Consider the following 19,806-nt stretch of genomic DNA (forward strand, 5'->3'; position numbering starts at 1 on the left):
ACTTTATCCTTATATCACATTGTAGCGGGTCAGGGCTGTCTGGGGTTTTGTTTTGACAGCTATGTTCTGTTGTTATGTTGCCATGGTTACAGGTGACGCTCTCTCTCTGCGACTGTGTGTTTCTGGGTGGGGAGAGTGCCATTTTGGGTTGTTGTTGTTGTTACGCTAGAGATGCGTCGAGCGGGTGTGTTAGCGTGGTGTGTGTTCGTCCGTGAATGCTAATAAACGGCTGTGCTCCTCTGTCTCCTCCTTGTCTGAGCTCGCCACATTGGTGTCAGAAGTGGGATAGCTCACCCTTGCCGTAAGGGAGGAAGACATTTGGAGGCTGGAGCAAGCCATCGAGGAGAGCATTCGCTGCCTGGGAAGCTGACGATTGAAGAGAGAGGAAGTGAGCGGCCATGTAAGTCCCCCGACGGGTCCCGACGGCGCGAGCGCACCGCGGACGCTAGGACAATGCTTCATGGGCTGCCTCCCATGAAGCAGGGAGCAGCTGACCAACCGGAGCCGTCGGCCGGGGGAGAGCCTGGGCTCCTTAGCATCGGATGTGTTGCTGTATGCTCGTCGTGGCTACCCGGAGTTCCCAGCAGCAGCCTGTGAGGAGCTGCTTTTCTGCGAGGACTTTTTCCAGAGTGACTACACCAACACGTCCGCCTGGCCATGCCTCAAACTCTCCGTGAGGCACTCCTTGAGGCTGAAAGGGCAGAGCTGGTGCTCGCCTCGCGACCTAACCAGCAGGTGACCCCCCAAACTACCCCCAAATCAGAACCGCAGACTGCGACAGAGAGGGGGAGGTCGCCAGAGATATGCCAGTTGCAGCCCTCTGCCCTGGAGGCGTCCCCGTCGACTGACTGACCGTTGCTACCAGTGCAATGAGCCTGGTCACGTGGCGCGCAACTGCCTGGCGCCCGCACCAAAGACCAGTACTATGTGGCCTCAGGGAAACAAGAGGGTGTAGTGAGGGGACCACCGCTCCAGCTTCCTGCCCCCCCTCCAAGAACGATGCACGGTGGTGGGCCTAGTCGGGCACCTCAAGGGACTCTACCTGAGCTGCTGTGATGAGGACCAGCCCTGCTGGGCCCTGGTGGATACGGGGTCTACCATTTCCCTAATATGACCTGGTGTGCTCCCTGGAACGTCTGGGCTGCTTGTGATGGGTTGGTCGCCCACCGACACCCAGCTGATGACGGTGATGGGGGAGAGAACTGACATGCTGGGGAAGAAACCGTTGCGGATCTGGAGCTGGTGCATGACTTCTGGCTTGCTGACATCCAAGACCAGTGCATCATCGGCCTTGATCTGCCGACCCGCTGGGGGCCTGCGTTAACACCGCGAAGCTGGCTATCACTCTTGGTGCAGAGACTCTGGCCCTCCAGTGCGGTCAAAAGCAGGGAACGGAGGGGACCAGAGACAGACAAGCCGGGCAGGTGCCACTCAACAGACTTCGGACGCCGGTGGCTCTGGACCATCTCTACTCGCCTCAGGCCCAGCCTCTAGGCAAGACAAACCTCCCTCGACCAAGACAACCCAAGCTGTTGATGACCAGTGGCAGCGGTTGAGGTGCCTCCTGGACGAGAATGTGGACATTGTTGCCACTAGTGGCAAAGACTGCAGGCAGACGCGGCTGGTTCAGCGCACCATTGACACCGGCTCTGCTCAGCCCATCCGTCTGCGCTCACACCGGCTGCCCCTCTCGAAATGACAGGAGGAGCGGGCCCAGGAGGCACTGAGTGTGGCTACTACTCAGGCCCAGCTAGTGGAGGGGGATGGCTCCCGTTGACCATGCAGCAGCTGAAGTGGGAGCAGGAGGCTGATGTGACGTTGGTTCAGGTGGGGGCCTGGCTGGAGGCGGCACGACGCCCAGGCTGGACAGGGGTGTCAGAACAGGGGCTCGAGGTGAAGGCCTACTACTCCCAGTAAAACAATCTCGAGACCCACAACGGCATCCTATACCGGAGATTGCGGTCCCCCGGTCAGGGCAGAGATCTCCTGCAGCTGTTGGTGCCTCGGTCGCTGCGGTTGCAGGTGCTCGAGCTTGTCCACGGCTCGGTGGGGGCCGGCCACTATGGGAATGCCAAAACTCTCCGCCGTCTCAGGGGATGGTTCTACTGGCCTGGTTCTCGACGGGATGTGGAACTTCACGTGCACTGCTGTGACACCTGCACGGCACGGAAAGGCCCCACTCAACGCCCCACTGCCCCCGTGCAGCAGTATCTGGTGGGGGCCTCGATGGAGAGAGTGGGAGTGGACGTCCTAGGGCCTTTCCCCATAACCGAGTCAGGGAACCGGCGGCCATGGACTGCTGCAGGAGGCGGAGGTAGCGGCCACGGGTGGTTCACGACTATGCCCACCAGGCTAAGGCCAGCTCCAGAGTTCGACTGAAAGGAGCCTGTGACACCAGGTGCCGAGGGGGAGCTTTCGTGCCTGGCGACAAGGTTTGGGTGTACTGCCCAGTTCGCAAGAGAGGAGTGTCCCCCAAGCTCTGCAGCCACTGGCAAGGGCCGGGGGAGGTCGTGGAGCGGCTAACAGAAGTGGTGTAACGGGTCCGCATGCCGGGCCCGGGGCGCACGGTGTGTTGCACCAGGACAGACTCTCACCGTACCGATCGCTCGCTCCAGCAGCTGCCGGGGCAGGGGATGCTGGTGGCACCCCATGTTCTGATCCGAGTGACTCTTCCCCCGCCGGTCGAGATCGGCCAGTGCGTCGAAAGAAGACACCTGGACATTTGCAGGACTTTGTGTTGGGGAATGGGGTTGTCGGGGACGACTGACCCCTTACGTGGGGGCTATGTAGCGGGTCAGGGCTGTTTAGGGTTTTGTTCTGACAGCTATGTTCTGTTGTTATGTTGCCATGTATACAGGTGACGCTCTCTCTCTGCGACTGTGTGTTTCTGGGTGGGGAGAGCGCCATTTTGTGTTGTTGTTGTTGTTACACTAGAGGTGTGCCGAGCGGATGTGTTAGGTGGTGTGTGTTTGTCCGTGAATGCTAATAAACGGCTGTGCTACCTGGCTAGCTCGCGGGGAGCAAGACCAAACGATACCTCTGTCTCCTCCTTATCTGAGCTCACCACAATATTATATTTCCCTCCCTTCCTCTTTCCTTTTTTCCTGCCTTAGACATTGTCATACTATACCACATATAACGTAATAACTGAAATAACACAAATAGAAATAGAAATATATAAACAGCCAAAAGATTGACACGAACAAGAAGAGGTAGAGATTCTTGTAGAGATTCAAGTAGAGATTTTATATAGCTGTTCTTGGAAAAACTAAATGTCTTTGGTACTGAGGTGATTTCAGATCACAATTTTGATTGTCACAAAGGACAGGTTTTATTTAAACACACAAATTTTTTCATGGATTGTAATGTTTAACTGTTTGAGGATGAATTTTGTTTCTTTTAATCTCTATATACAATAATACATTATAAGCAGGTCAGTAGCGCTTCTGCTCCTCTCTCTTCCACTGCCTGTCCATCAGAAATGTATCAACTACTGTTCGGTCTGATTTTAGCCGAAACCTGACCTCTAATTACACAAATTTAGATTAGGACATAGGTTCAAGCTGGGTTGATAATTAAATACAAAGCATGTCCTTTCTGATCTATGAGGGAATCAGGAGTACCTACCATCCTTTGGGTTTTACGTCACAATGAGATCTGTAATATATAATGTCAATTCCCTCTGTTCATGAGACAAATAGATACTTTCCAATTCTAACTTTGAGAAGAGCTGGAATTTTACTCTGACGACCTAATTTCAGAACTCCAATTCTTTCTCATCAGTTTCTGATGAGAGAGAGAGAGAGAGAGAGAGAGAGAGAGAGAGAGAGAGAGAGAGAGAGAGAGAGATTACAGGAGAGAATGTGAACATTGAGCTTGTGGCATTAAGAGAAAGTCTACTGACTTACCCATAAATGCAGGAGATGTCAATGACCACGTCAATCATATCACAACACAGTTCATACGTCTGCATATCTACTGGACTGCTGTCTGTAGCGATGTAAATCTTGCTGCCTACGTCAAACAAGAAGGCCTTTTCAATACCCGAGTTCTGAAATCAGAGGCAGAGAAACAAAAGAGAAAAGTAGTTATGGATTTTTTTTCTATATAAATACCATTCTATTCATGACCATTCTATGCAGCCAGAATAGTTGCTTTAACAATTAGAGTACTAAAAGGCTGTCCCCCCCAAAAAAGCAAAGGAAAAAGACAACTGCACTGCTGAGTTCTTATTAACACCAGAATACTTTTCCCACCATCATTATCAAGTGCATTTGTGACAAAGAGGGCGGCATTCTCCCTCTCTCTCCCTCTCTTTCTCACACAGTCTATAGGAAGATTGGTGATTTATGAATCTATGGGTTTTTTTGTCTTTTACAGGGGCAGCAGTTGGCGAAACATTGCGCATTCATCATTCCCCCCAATAGTGACAGACGTAGCGATACCAAATTCAATTAAATTTTATTTATACAGCGCCAAATCACAACAACAGTCGCCTCAAGGCGATTTATATTGAATGACAGGAACATCAGGAAGAAGGAACACGAGAAGCAGGAGAAGTTCCAAGGGCTCAGAGAAGAAGAGTGCAGTCCTAGGAACAGCTAAGATACTGTACAGGACCTGGGAGCTTGAAGGTTAGCCTGCTAGGTTACACTTTGTTAAGAATAATCATTTGTATTAGATTTTATTTATCATATTTTTACCTTGTCCCTTCGCTGTATGGAAACCAAGTGTTTCGTGCTGTCAATCCAAACTCTTTCCTAGGAACCTCTATGGACTCAGAAGCCTTCATCAGAGGAATGATGTCTGCCTTGTTCTATTGTAGAGGCTCCACATTTGTGTCTCCAGCAGACATTGCTCAATGGGCATACTGGAGGAAAGTTATCTGTGGTGATGCTGCATCTTGTCGTTCTGAATCTACTGCACAACTGGACAGATTCTTTCCCCAGATTATATTGAACGTCTTCCGTTGTTTGTCTACCTGTGTGAACTGTTATGAATATTGCATAGTTCATGTGGGCATCAGAAATGCAGAAGGTCTTCAGGCCACACTTGAGGCTTCAGGCACGTATTATGAATTGCTGTCTCAATGCCAAATGTATGCTGTCTGCTAATTCCTACTGTATAAAATAGTCTTCTGAAGAGGTGACACTGTTGCCCACAAAATATATATTCCTGACAGTCACAGTTGATAAGGAGAAAAAGTTCTCATGAAATTCCATAGGACATTAATGCGATCCATTTTTGGCTCACTTACGAAGTTTGGGGTAGTAATGCAAAAACTACAGTTCTCTAAAATGTATAAAAGGGTTAGAGATCTGATACCATAAAAATTGAAATGGCATAATGTTAAGTCAAATTGTTGAATATTGTCATTGTGTTTATTAATTTGTAAAGTCTTGGTTCAAACTATAGGATCAAAGCCATTCCTTTGATCCTGACCACCTCTCCAGCCACTCTGTGCTGGGGGAGGTTTTATTGCAGATACATTCTCTCTGGAAGATCTGTTTCTTCTGTTGTAAGCTTCCTGCTTTTATGATCCTTTTGGTGAGCAGGAGGCCTCACACACACACACACACACACACACACACACACACACACACACACACACACACACACGCATACAGGTGCACACACATACATACACATAGTGCCTTGTTTTAGAACCATTGGGGGGTTTTACAGTGGAACGGGCTTGTGTTGTGCTGTGATGTGTATTGTAACTGTCATGGGAATAAATAGCTGCGATGAGGGCTACTCTTTGAAGGATGTGGGCTAGAGACAGGTGATGAGCATTGCTCCACTGCCTGGTTCTGACTAAAACTAAATAATAACTTTTCATTACAATGATATTGCAAGAAAACAGCCTTACTGGGTAATTTTTGGCCCACTTTTCTCCAAACTATTTCTCTAGGCTAAATGATGGATTTTCCAAAAGTGTGATACACCATTTCCTCTCCAGCTTACGAGTTATCTGCTTTAAGGTGCGTGTTTGAGAATTATACCAGGAGTCAAGTACTTCTGATTTCAGGCGTTAGTTTTCACTGGAGCTACAGTATCCAGAATCGTACGTAGTGAAGAGTCAAATATATTAACAAGATGATCGACCTCTGTTGGGGTAGCGTTCAGATAGCTGCTCTGCTCTGTGTTGGTACAGGGCATTGAAGATGATAACAGTGGGTGGATTATATTCTTAAACTTAGTTACAGTGTTTTCAGAAAGACATCTACTGTGATAAAGTCTACTCTCCACTGCTGTGTAATCAATAATTGTAAATTTTACATGTTATCAGAAAATGATCAGACAGGAAAGGGTTTTCAGGAAACTGTTAAATGTTCAGTTTCTATGCCATATGTTAAAACAAGATCTAGAGTGTGATTAAAGTGGTGGGTGGGTTCTTTTACATTTTGAGAGAAACCAATTGAGTCTAATAACAGATTAAATGCCATGTTGAGGCTGTCATTTTTAGCATCTACATGGATGTTAAAATCAGCCACAATAATGATTTTACCTGAGCTGAGAACTAAATCAGATAAAAAGTACTCAACTGCCATGGCCTGTATGCATACTCATCACACAAGACCCCCACTGCTGAATAAAAAACATAAAAAAGCATGTTTAAAGTTTGCTGAAATACATTTAGACAAGCCTGTGAAATACTGGGGGAATACAGTCTGGTCAGATGAGACCAAAATTGAACTCTTTGGATACTATAATAATACATGACACTATGTTTGGAGGTCAAAAGGCACTGCATATCAACCCAAGAACACTATACCAACAGTGAAGTTTAGAGGTGGGAATATCATGGTGTGGGGCCATTTTGCAACATATGGCAGTGTGTACTTCATGTACACGTACTTCATATAACTGAAGGAAGAATAAATGGAAAAATGTACCGAGACATTCTTGATACAAATCTGCTGCCCTCTACCATGATGATGAAGATGAAACAAGGTTGGATGTTTCAGCAAGACGATGATACCAAACGCACAGCCAAAGAAACTCTCTGTAGGTTTCAGAGAAAGAAAGTAAAGCTGCTAGAATATCCCAGCAAATGGCCAGGCCTGACCTGAAAGTTCATAGATGGGTTCCAAAGAACCTTGAGGATTTGAAGACTGTTTGTGTGGAAGAATAGGCAAAAAAATAACCAACCAAGCCTTTTGTACAAAGTTCAATGATTTATCCATGTGTCAATTCTCATTATTACACATATTTTATGGACATCTGTGGTTTGATTTCTTTGCATGTGTGGATTGGATAGGTTATTAGAGACATCTGGTGACAATTTCTTGTCAATACCACCCTTAGAAATATATTTACTTAGAAAGTTGGTGACATGCTCAATACTTATTTAACCTGCTAAAACATTTAGATCGCAAACAGACAGCAGTCAACCAGGTAATAACCACTATTGGAAAATACCTGGAAAGGGAAGAAACTGATTCTGTGCTACACATGAGTTCAGATCAAGAGTAACTGTCACATGGGCACATAGCCAGTCTAGGAGTAAGAATTCTGGCTGGTTTATAGAGGATCAAATACTAATTTTATTCAATAACTTACTGTTTTTTTATACATTTATTTGACGGCAGGGTAAACAGACAACATGTGAGTTTGTCTTTTTAGCCAAAAATCTTAATGGGATGACATGAATATTTGATCCTTATACACACAGAAATACCCCATGGTGTCCAGTGAAGACCCCGTGTAATGCTGGAAGTAAGACTTACTTTCATTCAGTTTGTCAGATCTGAAATTTACATATCTCTGTGTGCAGGCCTATTCACAGTGTGCAGCTTTTCTCAGCTGCTAGAGATACTATCATCCCGCAGATATCACAGACGTTTTCAAAGCTTACACGCTCTGGAATTTTAAGCAAATCAAAGAAAATAGATTTTTATCAACTCCAACAATAATACTACATTTTGTTTCAAGTGCTCAAGACAAAATGCTTGGAAATTCATAATGCTTAAATCCCTAAAATAAATAAATAAATGAATAAATAAATAAATAAAACACAGACAAAAATCTGTCCTCATTCTGGATTTGGGTATTAATGAAGCTGCAGAAAGATGTTTTGAAGTTGTGTAATGTCATAATAGAATATATATCTTACCAGGAAAAGCTGTATAAACCCTACTTTAGAGCTGAAAGTTTATGCTCTCCCCCGTTCGAGGACATTGGTTTAACCCAGTAGTATTACCTGTGCTAACTAATATAGCAAAGGCAGAAAGATTTGTCTAAGGTGAACTGTTCATTCTACACATACATATTTATATTCCGATGCATCTCCCAGGACCTCAGAGAAGTCCCTACCTCATTTGGCAGAATGACAATTAGGCCAAAGATCCAGCTAAGTCCATAAATAGCAATACTGAGACACAAAAAGCACAATGCTGCAATTACTTTTCAGTTTTAACTTAGATTGGATGAAAACTCATGAATGAAAGAGCTGAGCTGTGAATAGCTCAACAATAACCACTGATACAGCAAGTAATGATTTTTGACTCTTTAATATCCTCCTAAAAACAGAGGAAAAAATAATTTTCCCATTGAACTTTTTTTTTATAATTCCCTTCCTCTTTAGAGCAAAAAGAGCCCAAATAACACATCAAATATCAGTGGAAAGCCCGAGATGTCCTCTTAAGCACACCAGGACTTAGTATTTAGCTCAAATAAGTCCAAAGACTTTTTTTTTTTCTTTAAACGGTCCATTACAGAGGAGATAAATGAATAGGTTGGTTCTCAGCAGGATATGCCATCGTACACTGAAGTTGACCTTATACATTTCTACCATCTAGTGGCTGTTGTAAAGCACAAAAAGGCATGCACATAAAAATTTAGTTACCTGCACATTCCAACTTCAATCAGAAAAGCACACATTAGGTTTGTACAGAGGGTTGACCTAAACATTTAGTAAGTTAGTAAGTAAAAGTTATTTATATAGCACTTTTCACAGATAAAAATCACAAAGTGCTCCACAATAAAACCAGAATTATAAATAAAATAATATAAAATAATGACAAAATTAATTAAAAGCTGGTTTGTATAAAAATGTCTTCAGATGCTTTTTAAAGGAGTCAGTGGAGTCTAGACAGCATAAAGACAACAGAAGACAGTTCCACAGCCTTGGTGCCAGTGCCTGAAAAGCCTGAACCCCACGTGTTTTGAACCTAGGATGTGGGACTAACAGTAACCTCTGACCTGAAGACCTAAGTCTAAGACCTATGAAGCATGAGGTTTCAACAGGTCAGAGATGTACTGGGGAGCTTCACCATGAAGAGCTCTAAAAGTTACGACTAAAATTTTAAAATGAACCCTAAAATTTACTGGCAACCAATGAAGAGAAGCCAGAACTGGAGTAATGTGTGACCTCTTGTTTGTGCCAGTTAAAAGTCTGCACAGTCTGAAGGCGATCCAGAGCTGATTTGCTGAGACAAGTAAAAAGACCATTACAATAATCCAGTTGCATGCTGTTCACTCAGTGATGCTGTAAGTGTGTTTGTGTGCAAGAAAAGCGAACTACTCACAGATATAAAGATGTTAAGCAGATTTTCCAGCGTTGGCAGCTGTGGGATGAGCTTTTGGACCACTTTGCTGAAGGCCTCAAATATGGAGTGGTCATATATGCTGGTTAAATAAAAGCTGCAGGGTTAGAAAGAGAAATATGAATCAGAACTGGGGGTTTTTTACCCATTAATAAAAAGACAGCAGTTTAGAGTTTTCAAATCTAGGAAAGGAGGCAGAGCCTTCAGCTGTATGGCCCTCTACTATGGAAGCAGCTCTTAGTTTGAAAAGACAGTAGGGAGACAGACACCTTCTTTACTTTTAGGATTAGGCATAAAACGTTTTTTATTTTGATAAAGGATACAGTTAGTCAGGTGACCCTTAACCCTCCCTTAGTTATGCTACAAAAGGCTTAAGCTGTTGGGGGCTTCCTATAATGCACTTAGTGTTCTTCACTCACCTATATTTAGTCTGTGTGTTTATATACCACTTGAGTTTATTTCTGTGAGGTGTTTCCTATTGAAAAGAAATTTGTCTTTCCCACTGTCGCCAAGTGCTTACACATAGGGGGTTATATCAATGTTGGGATTTCTTTCTAATATTGTATTCTTTACCTTACAATATAAACCACCTTGAGGTGAGTGTTTTCATATAAAATTGAATCAAACTGAACCGAATCAAAAGAGTTTCAAGATCCAATAATTGCAGTTTCTGCAATTTAAAAAGAAGCTGGTAACAACCCATCCAATCAACACATGCAAAGAAATCAAACCATATATGTCCATAAATTAAGTTATGTGTAATAATGAGGCGGAAACCTTACTGAAATGTATTTAAGACTTCCTAAAAAAGCCTTGTTGGTGATAGCTTCAAGTAAACTAGTTGTATGCATTGCGCAGGTATGATTTTGCCCCATTCTTCTATACAATCCGTCTTCAAATCCTGAAGGTTCTGTAGGCCTCTTCTATGAAATTTGAGCTTTAGTTGTTTGCCAGAGATTTTCAGCTACATTCAGGTTAGGCTGGCCATTGGTTGGGCCATTCTCTGAAACCTATAGATTTTCCTTGGCTGTGTTTGGGATCATTGTCTTGCTGAAACGTCCACCCTCATTTCATCTTCATCATACTGCAGATGGCAGCAGATTTCTATCACTGTTCCAGGGCCAGTCTGTCAGTGAATACTATTATTCCTGTCAAACAATCTTTTTGTAGGTTCAGTGGTTCACTGCAGTGCCTGGTAAAGATACCATTTAACATTGCTTTCTTGCCAAGTTATCAGTTATGTGTAGACAAAACATTAATTTATACCTGGAGTTAGAAGATGTTTTGTGCTTGAATGATTCATATGTCAGTGTTAGGAGGTTTAACAAAAAAACATTCCTCTAAAAATGGGTGGATACACAGGGTTTCCAACTGCTTGTGTTCTGGTTCTATTCCTATATAAAAGGCATTGAAAAGCACCTGTTGTGGAAGTTTTCCATTAAGTAAAGCCTGCAGACAAGCGGTGAGCAGTAGCTAACATTCTTTAATCAAAACAAAGAACAGACAACCAAGCTTGATGGAGAGCCTGCATGATCGCGGGGCAGACGGTCAGCAGAGTCTCCCTGAGCCTAGCATGGCTCTCAGTTAAATACCTTCTCCAGGAACAAAAGGCAGTACACAGCTGTTTCACACCTTAAGGTTCACACTCCCTTGCTACTCGATATATCGAGTTTTTTTTAAAAAGATCTATATATTTTTATACGAGCTCTAAGACAATATCGTTTATATCGATATAGTATATGTTACGTTATAATTATACTTGTGGAGCCGCAAGTTTGCCTCTCCTTCGTCCACTTTTGTCTCTACGCAACGTTACTGGGCCTCTGAACACAACTCCCCCTCCCCCATAGCTTCACCTGCAGGCAACACCAAGATGGACACGGCAAATCTCTGTTAACGAGTTACCGCGGATCGCTCCGTGCGTGGGGCTGGACGGCGTCAACGTGTTAGCGCGCTAACCGCGCTAACGACATGCAGGGGCTGCACAGCCTAAAATCCTTTTATTTTCTCAAAAATCGACAGTGCGCCTTATGTATGAATTCTGGTTGTGCTTACTTTCCGCGAACTGATTTTATGTGGTACACGGCACTCAGCAATCTGTCAAAAAATGTTTTAGTACGACTTTGCTAAGCTACGGAGCTGCACCGCTTGATGGATTGTTGGAGCATTACGACTACCGTGGTCTGGAGCCTCGCGGAGCAATACGTACTGTGCTTCAACGTAATATTACCGTATTGTGTGTGTATAAGGACCATAAATGGCACCTATTAAGAGACATGGTTACGGAGCGGATTTCAAACTCCAGGCTGTCAGTCACCCAGTAGAACTTGGGAATAGAGCAGCTCTGAAATCTGTCTGTCTTTGTTATCATGCTCAGCATCTTTTAGTTTACATTTTGACTCCACAATTGTGAGCTTTTTGTTATGCACAAAAACAACATTGTTTGTTTTTGTGCATAACAGATGTACCTGTGTGACATCTGGGACACAGCTTTGACTAAGAACTCTTTTTGTTCTTACCTAAAATATCAAGATATATATCGTATATTGCCATCCAGCTAAAAAATATCAAGATATGAATTTTGGGTCATATTGCCCAGTCCTACTTGCTACCTCCCAGAGTCGTCGAAGAGACAAAAGATTCTTCCTGTGGAGTTGTCTGCTTCCCCCCAACTTCCTTACCGGACCCCCCACCATCTGTCTAACTGCATGAGTGTGAGACATGCTAAAATTCAGTGGCACTAAGGCATTCTACAATAAATTAATGTGAATAATACATAAATACAAGAAATTCTTATACACACCATTGTCACTTTGCAGTTAAATATACTATGCTACACTAACTATGGCGGAATATGTCTAATATGGAGGAATTTCTGAATTTACAAATCTGAGGTTGTGGATAGACTGAAACTCCTGGACCCTGACATCTCCACTGAGAAGGAATTGAATGGTGTATGAGACACATTCAAAAGCATACTATAAATAATTGACTTCTCTTTGAACTGGAAGATAGTGGCATTGCCACAACAGAGGAAAAAGTCTTAAACTAGGAAAAACCTCCCTATTTGGATGCTAGGGAGGATTTAGATGCTGTGAGTCTTGCTTGCTCTGAGGAGAGATTCATTATGGCAGCGTACTGTCACTGAGAGAAAAGCTGAACTATCGATAATTTCTACAAGACAGTGCTGGATTTTTTTGTAGAGTTTTTGAAGTTTACTATATCGCAGTGGTTCCCAAAGTGGGGGGCGCACAGCCATTGCAGGGGGCCGTGGTATGAATAAAAAAAAGACAAATAGTAGTGGTAGCTGCTTCTACACTGCTAGCATAATGGACAGGTTTTTGACAGGGCTCCCACACAAACACAAAGTGGAAGATGAAGCATCGCCAAATATGCTTCCAAACCAACTTCCTTCCAAGCCAAAGACTAGAAAATATAATGAAGCACATCTTGCCTTTGGCTTCACCTGCACAACAATGGGTAATGAAGGCACAAAGTTTTCTTTGTTAAGATGATCCCACACTGCTTGATGATGAGTTTCAGGCTCTGAGTAGACCAATCTGTCACGGCGGGGTGCGCCGATGTGTGTGGAAACAGGACCCAAAAGCAGATGATGACGAGGAATTGTAATGATTAACAGAAAACTGAACCTTTATTGCGATGACGGCAGGGAATGAACCAAGAGACCAAAACAAACAGGCAAAACACTAAGAAACAAAATACTAAATGGTACTGAGACCAAAACCTAAACTATGACTGTGGTGGAAAATAACAAACAAAGACCATGACTAAGACTAATAATACATAACAGACGAAAACTAGAACAATGACTGAGGTGAGGTAAACAGGCTAAGACCATGACTATAACTGTGACCCTGGTGAGATAAACAGACGAACCGACAATGGCATGAAGAAAACAAAAGGCTTAAATACAGACATGAGGTGATCAGGGGAAGTGGGGACACATGGGGGAACAGCTGACAGACATAAACCTAATGACAGGACCAGGAGAGGAAAGCTAAATACAATGAACAAAGAACACATGACATTGTCAAAATAAAACAGGAAATACTAAAACTAAACATGACAACACAACTTAACAGACCTAATACGTGATGAATAAATACAAAACCCCAAAACATAGAAAACCCAGGAACAATAACTGCCTAAACTAAAGGCAGATAGGAAATAACACAAACTAATAACATATCAAAAAATACAAAGAAAACCCAGAGTGCTGGGTCGGAGACCCAGCCTGTGACACAATCCATTACTGATAAAGTTCCACTGTGTGTTTTTCTATCTGGGTATGCTTTTACTGCATTGGCAGTGTGTTTGAGATCACTGTCACACTGAAAAATGAAGCTGTTATCACTTAGATGCTTTGAAGATGATGTAGCATTGTGGATCAACATCTGATGGAACTTTTCTGTGTTCATAGTTCCATAATTATTGAAAAGATCCCCAACACCACTGGCTGAAATGCAGCTCCACAACAGAGGGCCCACTGTCTTTTAGGGCATTTTTATAAACCTGTAGTTTGTTTACTCTGGTCTGAAACAGTTAAGTTGTAAACTTGTAGCTTTTCCCTGTAATTCAGTTGATTTTCACACAGAAAAATCCAATTGAACTCCAAACAAACTGTAAGGAGTCTAAATTTCACCTGGACACCAGCTCTTTTACCTCTCCTCCTCCGTGATTTGCGTGGACCCAAAAGGGTGCTGTTGGCGACATCTGTCAAAAATCCAGACACCGGCGGCGGAGGAGGGAAGAAGCCATTGTATGAAGGAGCGATATCCAGGCCCACCATAGAGGAGCGAATAGATAGTAGTGTCAGACGATCATAGACTAGGGCAGGCAATACATCAGAGACAAAAACGGAGAGCAGGACAGTCAGAAACAGCAGCATAACAGAGCGAGGGAAACTGCAGCCAGCAGCAGCAAGGCCGAACACAGGCGCCATCATATCGGAGATGGTATGGTAAATTTACAACCTACACCTGATTGTTGGGTCGGCTCAAGGCGGAATCATGTTCACACTGTAAACTAACCACCCTGGAGTTCGTTATAAACTGGGCTGAGACCACCAACTCCAAAGCATAATGGGGTGTTTTTTTTCTCTTTGGTTGACACCTAAGTTTTATTACTCTGCTCACATCTGCTTAAGTGAACCGCACTGTGACCAACACGTACATAGTATCACAGGGTTTGTGGCATTTTGTTTTCAGTGATTTTAGTTTTCAGACTGCTGTGCAGTTTTTCACCTGTCTTGTTCCCAACAATCTCCTGATATAAGGAGAAACTGATTATTCAATCAGCCCCAGCTGCCATGCCAGCCTCCCTGGCACCAGCCCTGAACCAACTGAAAAACTGCTTCTCTGCAGCAGAGCCGGAGACCACAACCCGCCACATACCCCACTGCCCAACTTAGGCCGGGGACACAACCAGATGAGCTTACTCCCTCACCCCCGCGAGCAGGAGAGGAATTTAGCCACGACTATCTGCACCCCTCGCCTATGGACCAACTTGAACTTAAATAACCAGAGAGCCAAATACCACTGAGTGACCCAGGCATCGGTATTCTTCATGCGGTGGAGCCATTGCAGGGGGCATGGTCGGAACAGAGGATGAATGAGCGTCCCAGGAGGCAATAACGAAGAGGGTCGACTGCCTGCAAGATTGCTAGACCGTTCTTCTCCACTGTGCTGTATCGGGACTTCCTCTTCCGGCTGACGAACACAATAGGGTGGTCGATCTCACTTACCTGCTGTGACAAAATGGCCCCCAACTCTCTGTTCAAGGCATCCATCAGCAGAATGAAAGGGAGGGAGGGAAAGTTAGGAGCATGGGGCAGGGGTTCCCCAAAGAGAGCATGCCTGGCACCGCGCCATTCACTGGACCAAATCTAGGACACCCTTTCAGGCAAGGTCAGTTAAAGGGCTTGTTTTTTCAGTGAAGTCAAGCGCAAACTGGGGGTAGTAAAATGGTAAATGGCCTGTATTTGTATAGTGCTTTACTTAGTCCCTATGGACCCCAACGCGCTTTACACTACATTCAGTCATCCACCCATTCACACACTGGTGACGGCAAGCTGCATTGTAGCCACAGCTGCCCTGGGGCACACCGACAGAAGCTGCTGACACTGGCGCCACCGGGCCCTCTGACCACCACCAGTAGGCAACGGGTGAAGTGTTTTGCCCAAGGACACAACACCCGAGACTGTCGGAGCCAGGGCTCGAACCGGCAACCTTCCAATTACAAGACGAACTGCCAACTCTTCAGCCACAATTGCCCTGTCTTATCTGTTTGGGGGGTTCGTTTGGACGGTGGGAGAAAGGACTTTTTGAGGTTGGCTATGACTCCAGCACCGTAGCCACTCAACTACAGTGGGGCAAAAAAGTATTTAGTCAGCCACTGATTGTGCAAGTTCTCCCACTTAAAATGATGACAGAGGTCAGTAATTTGCACCAGAGGTACACTTCAACTATGAGAGACAGAATGTGGAAAAAAAATCCATGAATCCACATGGTAGGATTTGTAAAGAATTTATTCGTAAATCAGGGTGGAAAATAAGTATTTGGTCACCTCAAACAAGGAAAATCTCTGGTTCTCACAGACCTGTAACGTCTTCTGTAAGAAGCTTTTCTGTCCCCCACTCGTTACCTGTATGAATGGCACCTGTTTGAACTCATCATCTGTATAAAAGACACCTGTCCACAGCCTCAAACAGTCAGACTCCAAACTCCGCCATGGCCAAGACCAAAGAGCTTTCGAAGGACACCAGGAAAAGTATTGTAGACCTGCACCAGACTGGGAAGAGTGAATCTACAATAGGCAAGCAGCTTGGTGTGAAAACATCAACTGTGGGAGCAATCATCAGAAAATGGAAGACATACAAGACCACTGATAATCTCCCTCGATCTGGGGCTCCACGCAAGATCTCATCCCGTGGGGTCAAAATGATCATGAGAACAGTGAGCAAAGATCCCAGAACCACACGGGGGGACCTGGTGAATGACCTGCAGAGAGCTGGGACCAAAGTAACAAAGGTCACCATCAGTAACACACTACAACGGCAGGGAATCAAATCCCGCAGTGCCAGACGTGTTCCGCTGCTGAAGCCAGTGCATGTCCAGGCCCGTCTGAAGTTTGCCAGAGAGCACATGGATGATACAGCAGAGGATTGGGAGAATGTCATGTGGTCAGATGAAACCAAAGTAGAACTTTTTGCTATAAACTCAACTCGTCGTGTTTGGAGGAAGAAGAATACTGAGTTGCATCCCAAGAACACCATACCTACTGTGAAGCATGGGGGTGGAAACATCATGCTATGGGGCTGTTTTTCTGCCAAGGGGACAGGACGACTGATCCGTGTTAAGGACAGAATGAATGGGGCCATGTATCGTGAGATTTTGAGCCAAAACCTCCTTCCATCAGTGAGAACTTTGAAGATGAAACGAGGCTGGGTCTTCCAACATGACAATGATCCAAAATACACCGCCCGGGCAACAAAGGAGTGGCTCCGTAAGAAGCATTTGAAAGTCCTGGAGTGGCCTAGCCAGTCTCCAGACCTCAACCCCATAGAAAATCTGTGGCGGGAGTTGAAAGTCCGTGTTGCTCGGCGACAGCCCCAAAACATCACTGCTCTCGAGAAGATCTGCATGGAGGAATGGGCCAAAATACCAGCTACTGTGTGTGCAAACCTGGTAAAGACCTATAGTAAACGTTTGACCTCTGTTATTGCCAACAAAGGTTATGTTACAAAGTATTGAGTTGTATTTTTGTTATTGACCAAATACTTATTTTCCACCCTGATTTACGAATAAATTCTTTACAAATCCTACCATGTGGATTCATGGATTTTTTTTTCACATTCTGTCTCTCACAGTTGAAGTGTACCTCTGGTGCAAATTACTGACCTCTGTCATCATTTTAGGTGGGGGAACTTGCACAATCGGTGGCTGACTAAATACTTTTTTGCCCCACTGTAAATATCATCCGCCCAGATGTCGCTGTTGATCATCAAGTAAGCAGCAGTATATGCAGCATGTGGACACAAGAGCCAGTCCATGAGGTTATGGAAGGTGGCTGTGGTTCTGAACAAGCCAAGCGGAAGTGTGACAAAATGCTACAAACCGTACATAGTGGAGAAGGCAGTTTTTTCTTAGATTCAGGGTGGCAACATTAAATTTCATTTTTAGATGGGTTTTAGACCTTCCTCACGGTTTTCTTTAATTACATCCATACCGTATTGACTACCTGGTCAGTCCAGGACTACCTGCCTGATACCCTCAAAAAGGAAGGAAGAAGTAGATCACTACCCGAGCCTCCCCAGAAAGCAGAGGCAACAGGCCGAGTGACCATTTTTCTTCCAAGCCACAAGTACACTTCCAGCGTGGCTTAGAAGACTTCCAGGATCATGCGTGGGTCATCTCCCTCCTCAAACCCAGGGCTGGTGGGTGTTGTGACAGTGACAGTTGAGTTCGTTGCAAAAATACTTTCATTCCTAAACAAATCTAATGGACCTCGGTCAACACTCTGCTATTGAGATTATGTTTTCAGTCACTCTTTTCAGATCATTACAGTTTCAGAAAGGAGGATTATCTAGGATATCACTAGCTAATGACTAGTGATTAACAAGTTGTTAGAAGCATGCAGTTTTACATCCAAACTCATGATGCCAAAATTGCAACTTACTTCTGATTGAACCCTTTTAGCACTTAAATGCACCTTTCCATTGATTAGTGAGCAATAATCGAAATAGCAAGGTGTTTTGCTTTACCAACGTGTAATATCTAGCACTGTCACAGATTTACATAAACATCATCAGCACAAAATGACCGTTAATTAATTCTGTGGCTTTTAAATATGTACACAACAACTGAACTAATATACAAAAAAGAAAAGATTGAAAGTTGAAAGAGGTGTTTAAAAGGGGAAAGAACTATTAATTAACTGAATTGAATCATGAGTGAACAAGTACCCAATAATGCAGCCAATATCCAAATATTTTATGAAAGACCTTCAAGAAAGTACTGTTGCTTAATACCACTTTTAAAAAAAATCTATGCATATAATTAATCCAAACCTCAAACTCAAAATCCCTTTATAAGCTTTAGTTGATGCACAACCTTAGATGTATCTGCTCCAGTCCTGCATCTGTGAGGTCAGTGTTGGTTCGTTTGTGGATATCCCTCTGCTTCTCGATCTTGTGGTCATCAGACAAGCCATCCACTTTGTGAATGAACACTTCAAAGCTGATATCTGGGTTTACTTTGTAAGCCCTGGTCACTGTGAGATGCAGTCTACTCAGAGCTTCCACATAGTCATCCTGTCATGAAAAGAGAAATTCCTTTTAGTCTAAGCTCTTACAAACTGTTCATCAAAAAGCAAGAAGTAGACTAAATTTTAACTTGATTTTAAACCCCTTGAACTAAGCATGACACTTCAATCCCAGTAGTTGAAAAAGGTAAGTCCTGTACCAAACTAAAACAAACAGCCCCAATAAACAAGAATTTAGAACACAAAATGTTTTTTACTTGAGCTAAACACTGCACCAGCATTACAGCCGAATTGGATTTTCTTGTTTCTTAGTACAAGGATATCTCAATTTTGCAAAGGTTAAGTATCTAGGAATCTAGGAAAAAAAGCAAGATATATGACTGCCACGGTGGGCTGTGCGTGTATGTGTGCATGCGCCTTAAGTCCTCCCACCTTGCCACACCTCCATTTATATTCCCCTTCTCCTTTTCTCTCCTACTGATCTCCATGAACTAACTTCAAGCCATCACACAAACATGTCAGTTAAAGCCCATCCACAAAAGTCTGTTAAAAAAATCACCATTAAAACTTAAGTATTAAAAATGATTTAGGGTTCATCATAGCACAGAAACAGAACTAGTGAAGGTTACTAGTGATCAATGTTCCCTCTAATTTTTCATGTGTCTGAGCGAACACAAAAACTCCCTGAGCGGTCCCTTGGACCACTGTGAGCAACATTAGACGTGTGCACTGTGGTCACGCCAGCATCCAATCCATCCAAGTTACCTGGTTTATTAAAATAACAAAATTACAGCATTTATGTTAGACTACTTTTAATTAACTGCTTTAGCCCACTTACAATGAAAATTTTAAAAAATCTTGTTCATGACCTGTGTAGTATGTTAACACTATTGGAAGTAAAAATAACTTGAACTCCAATTTTGAAAACAAAACTTTAGCTTTTATAAAGCTCTGACTTGTATTATGAGTATGA

General features: G+C 43.6%; 1 protein-coding gene across 2 annotated transcripts in view; it reads right to left on the reverse strand.

The window, feature by feature from the left end:
* Positions 1-19,806, reverse strand: part of rragd (ras-related GTP binding D) — a 62,406-nt gene that overhangs the window by 20,497 nt on the left and 22,103 nt on the right. Inside the window, exons 3-6 of one of the 2 annotated variants that reach the window (XM_005750115.1) lie at positions 18,683-18,882; positions 14,235-14,285; positions 9,534-9,648; positions 3,909-4,051 (exon numbers count right to left, since the gene is read on the reverse strand). In XM_005750115.1, coding sequence (XP_005750172.1) covers positions 3,909-4,051; positions 9,534-9,648; positions 14,235-14,285; positions 18,683-18,882 — 509 coding nt within the window. The remainder of the gene's footprint in view (positions 1-3,908; positions 4,052-9,533; positions 9,649-14,234; positions 14,286-18,682; positions 18,883-19,806) is intronic. The other variant, XM_005750116.1, reaches the window with a different exon arrangement.

The sequence above is a fragment of the Pundamilia nyererei genome, unplaced genomic scaffold (assembly GCF_000239375.1).
Source record: "Pundamilia nyererei isolate P.nyererei 1_Seehausen unplaced genomic scaffold, PunNye1.0 scaffold00262, whole genome shotgun sequence".
Taxonomy (NCBI): domain Eukaryota; kingdom Metazoa; phylum Chordata; class Actinopteri; order Cichliformes; family Cichlidae; genus Pundamilia; species Pundamilia nyererei.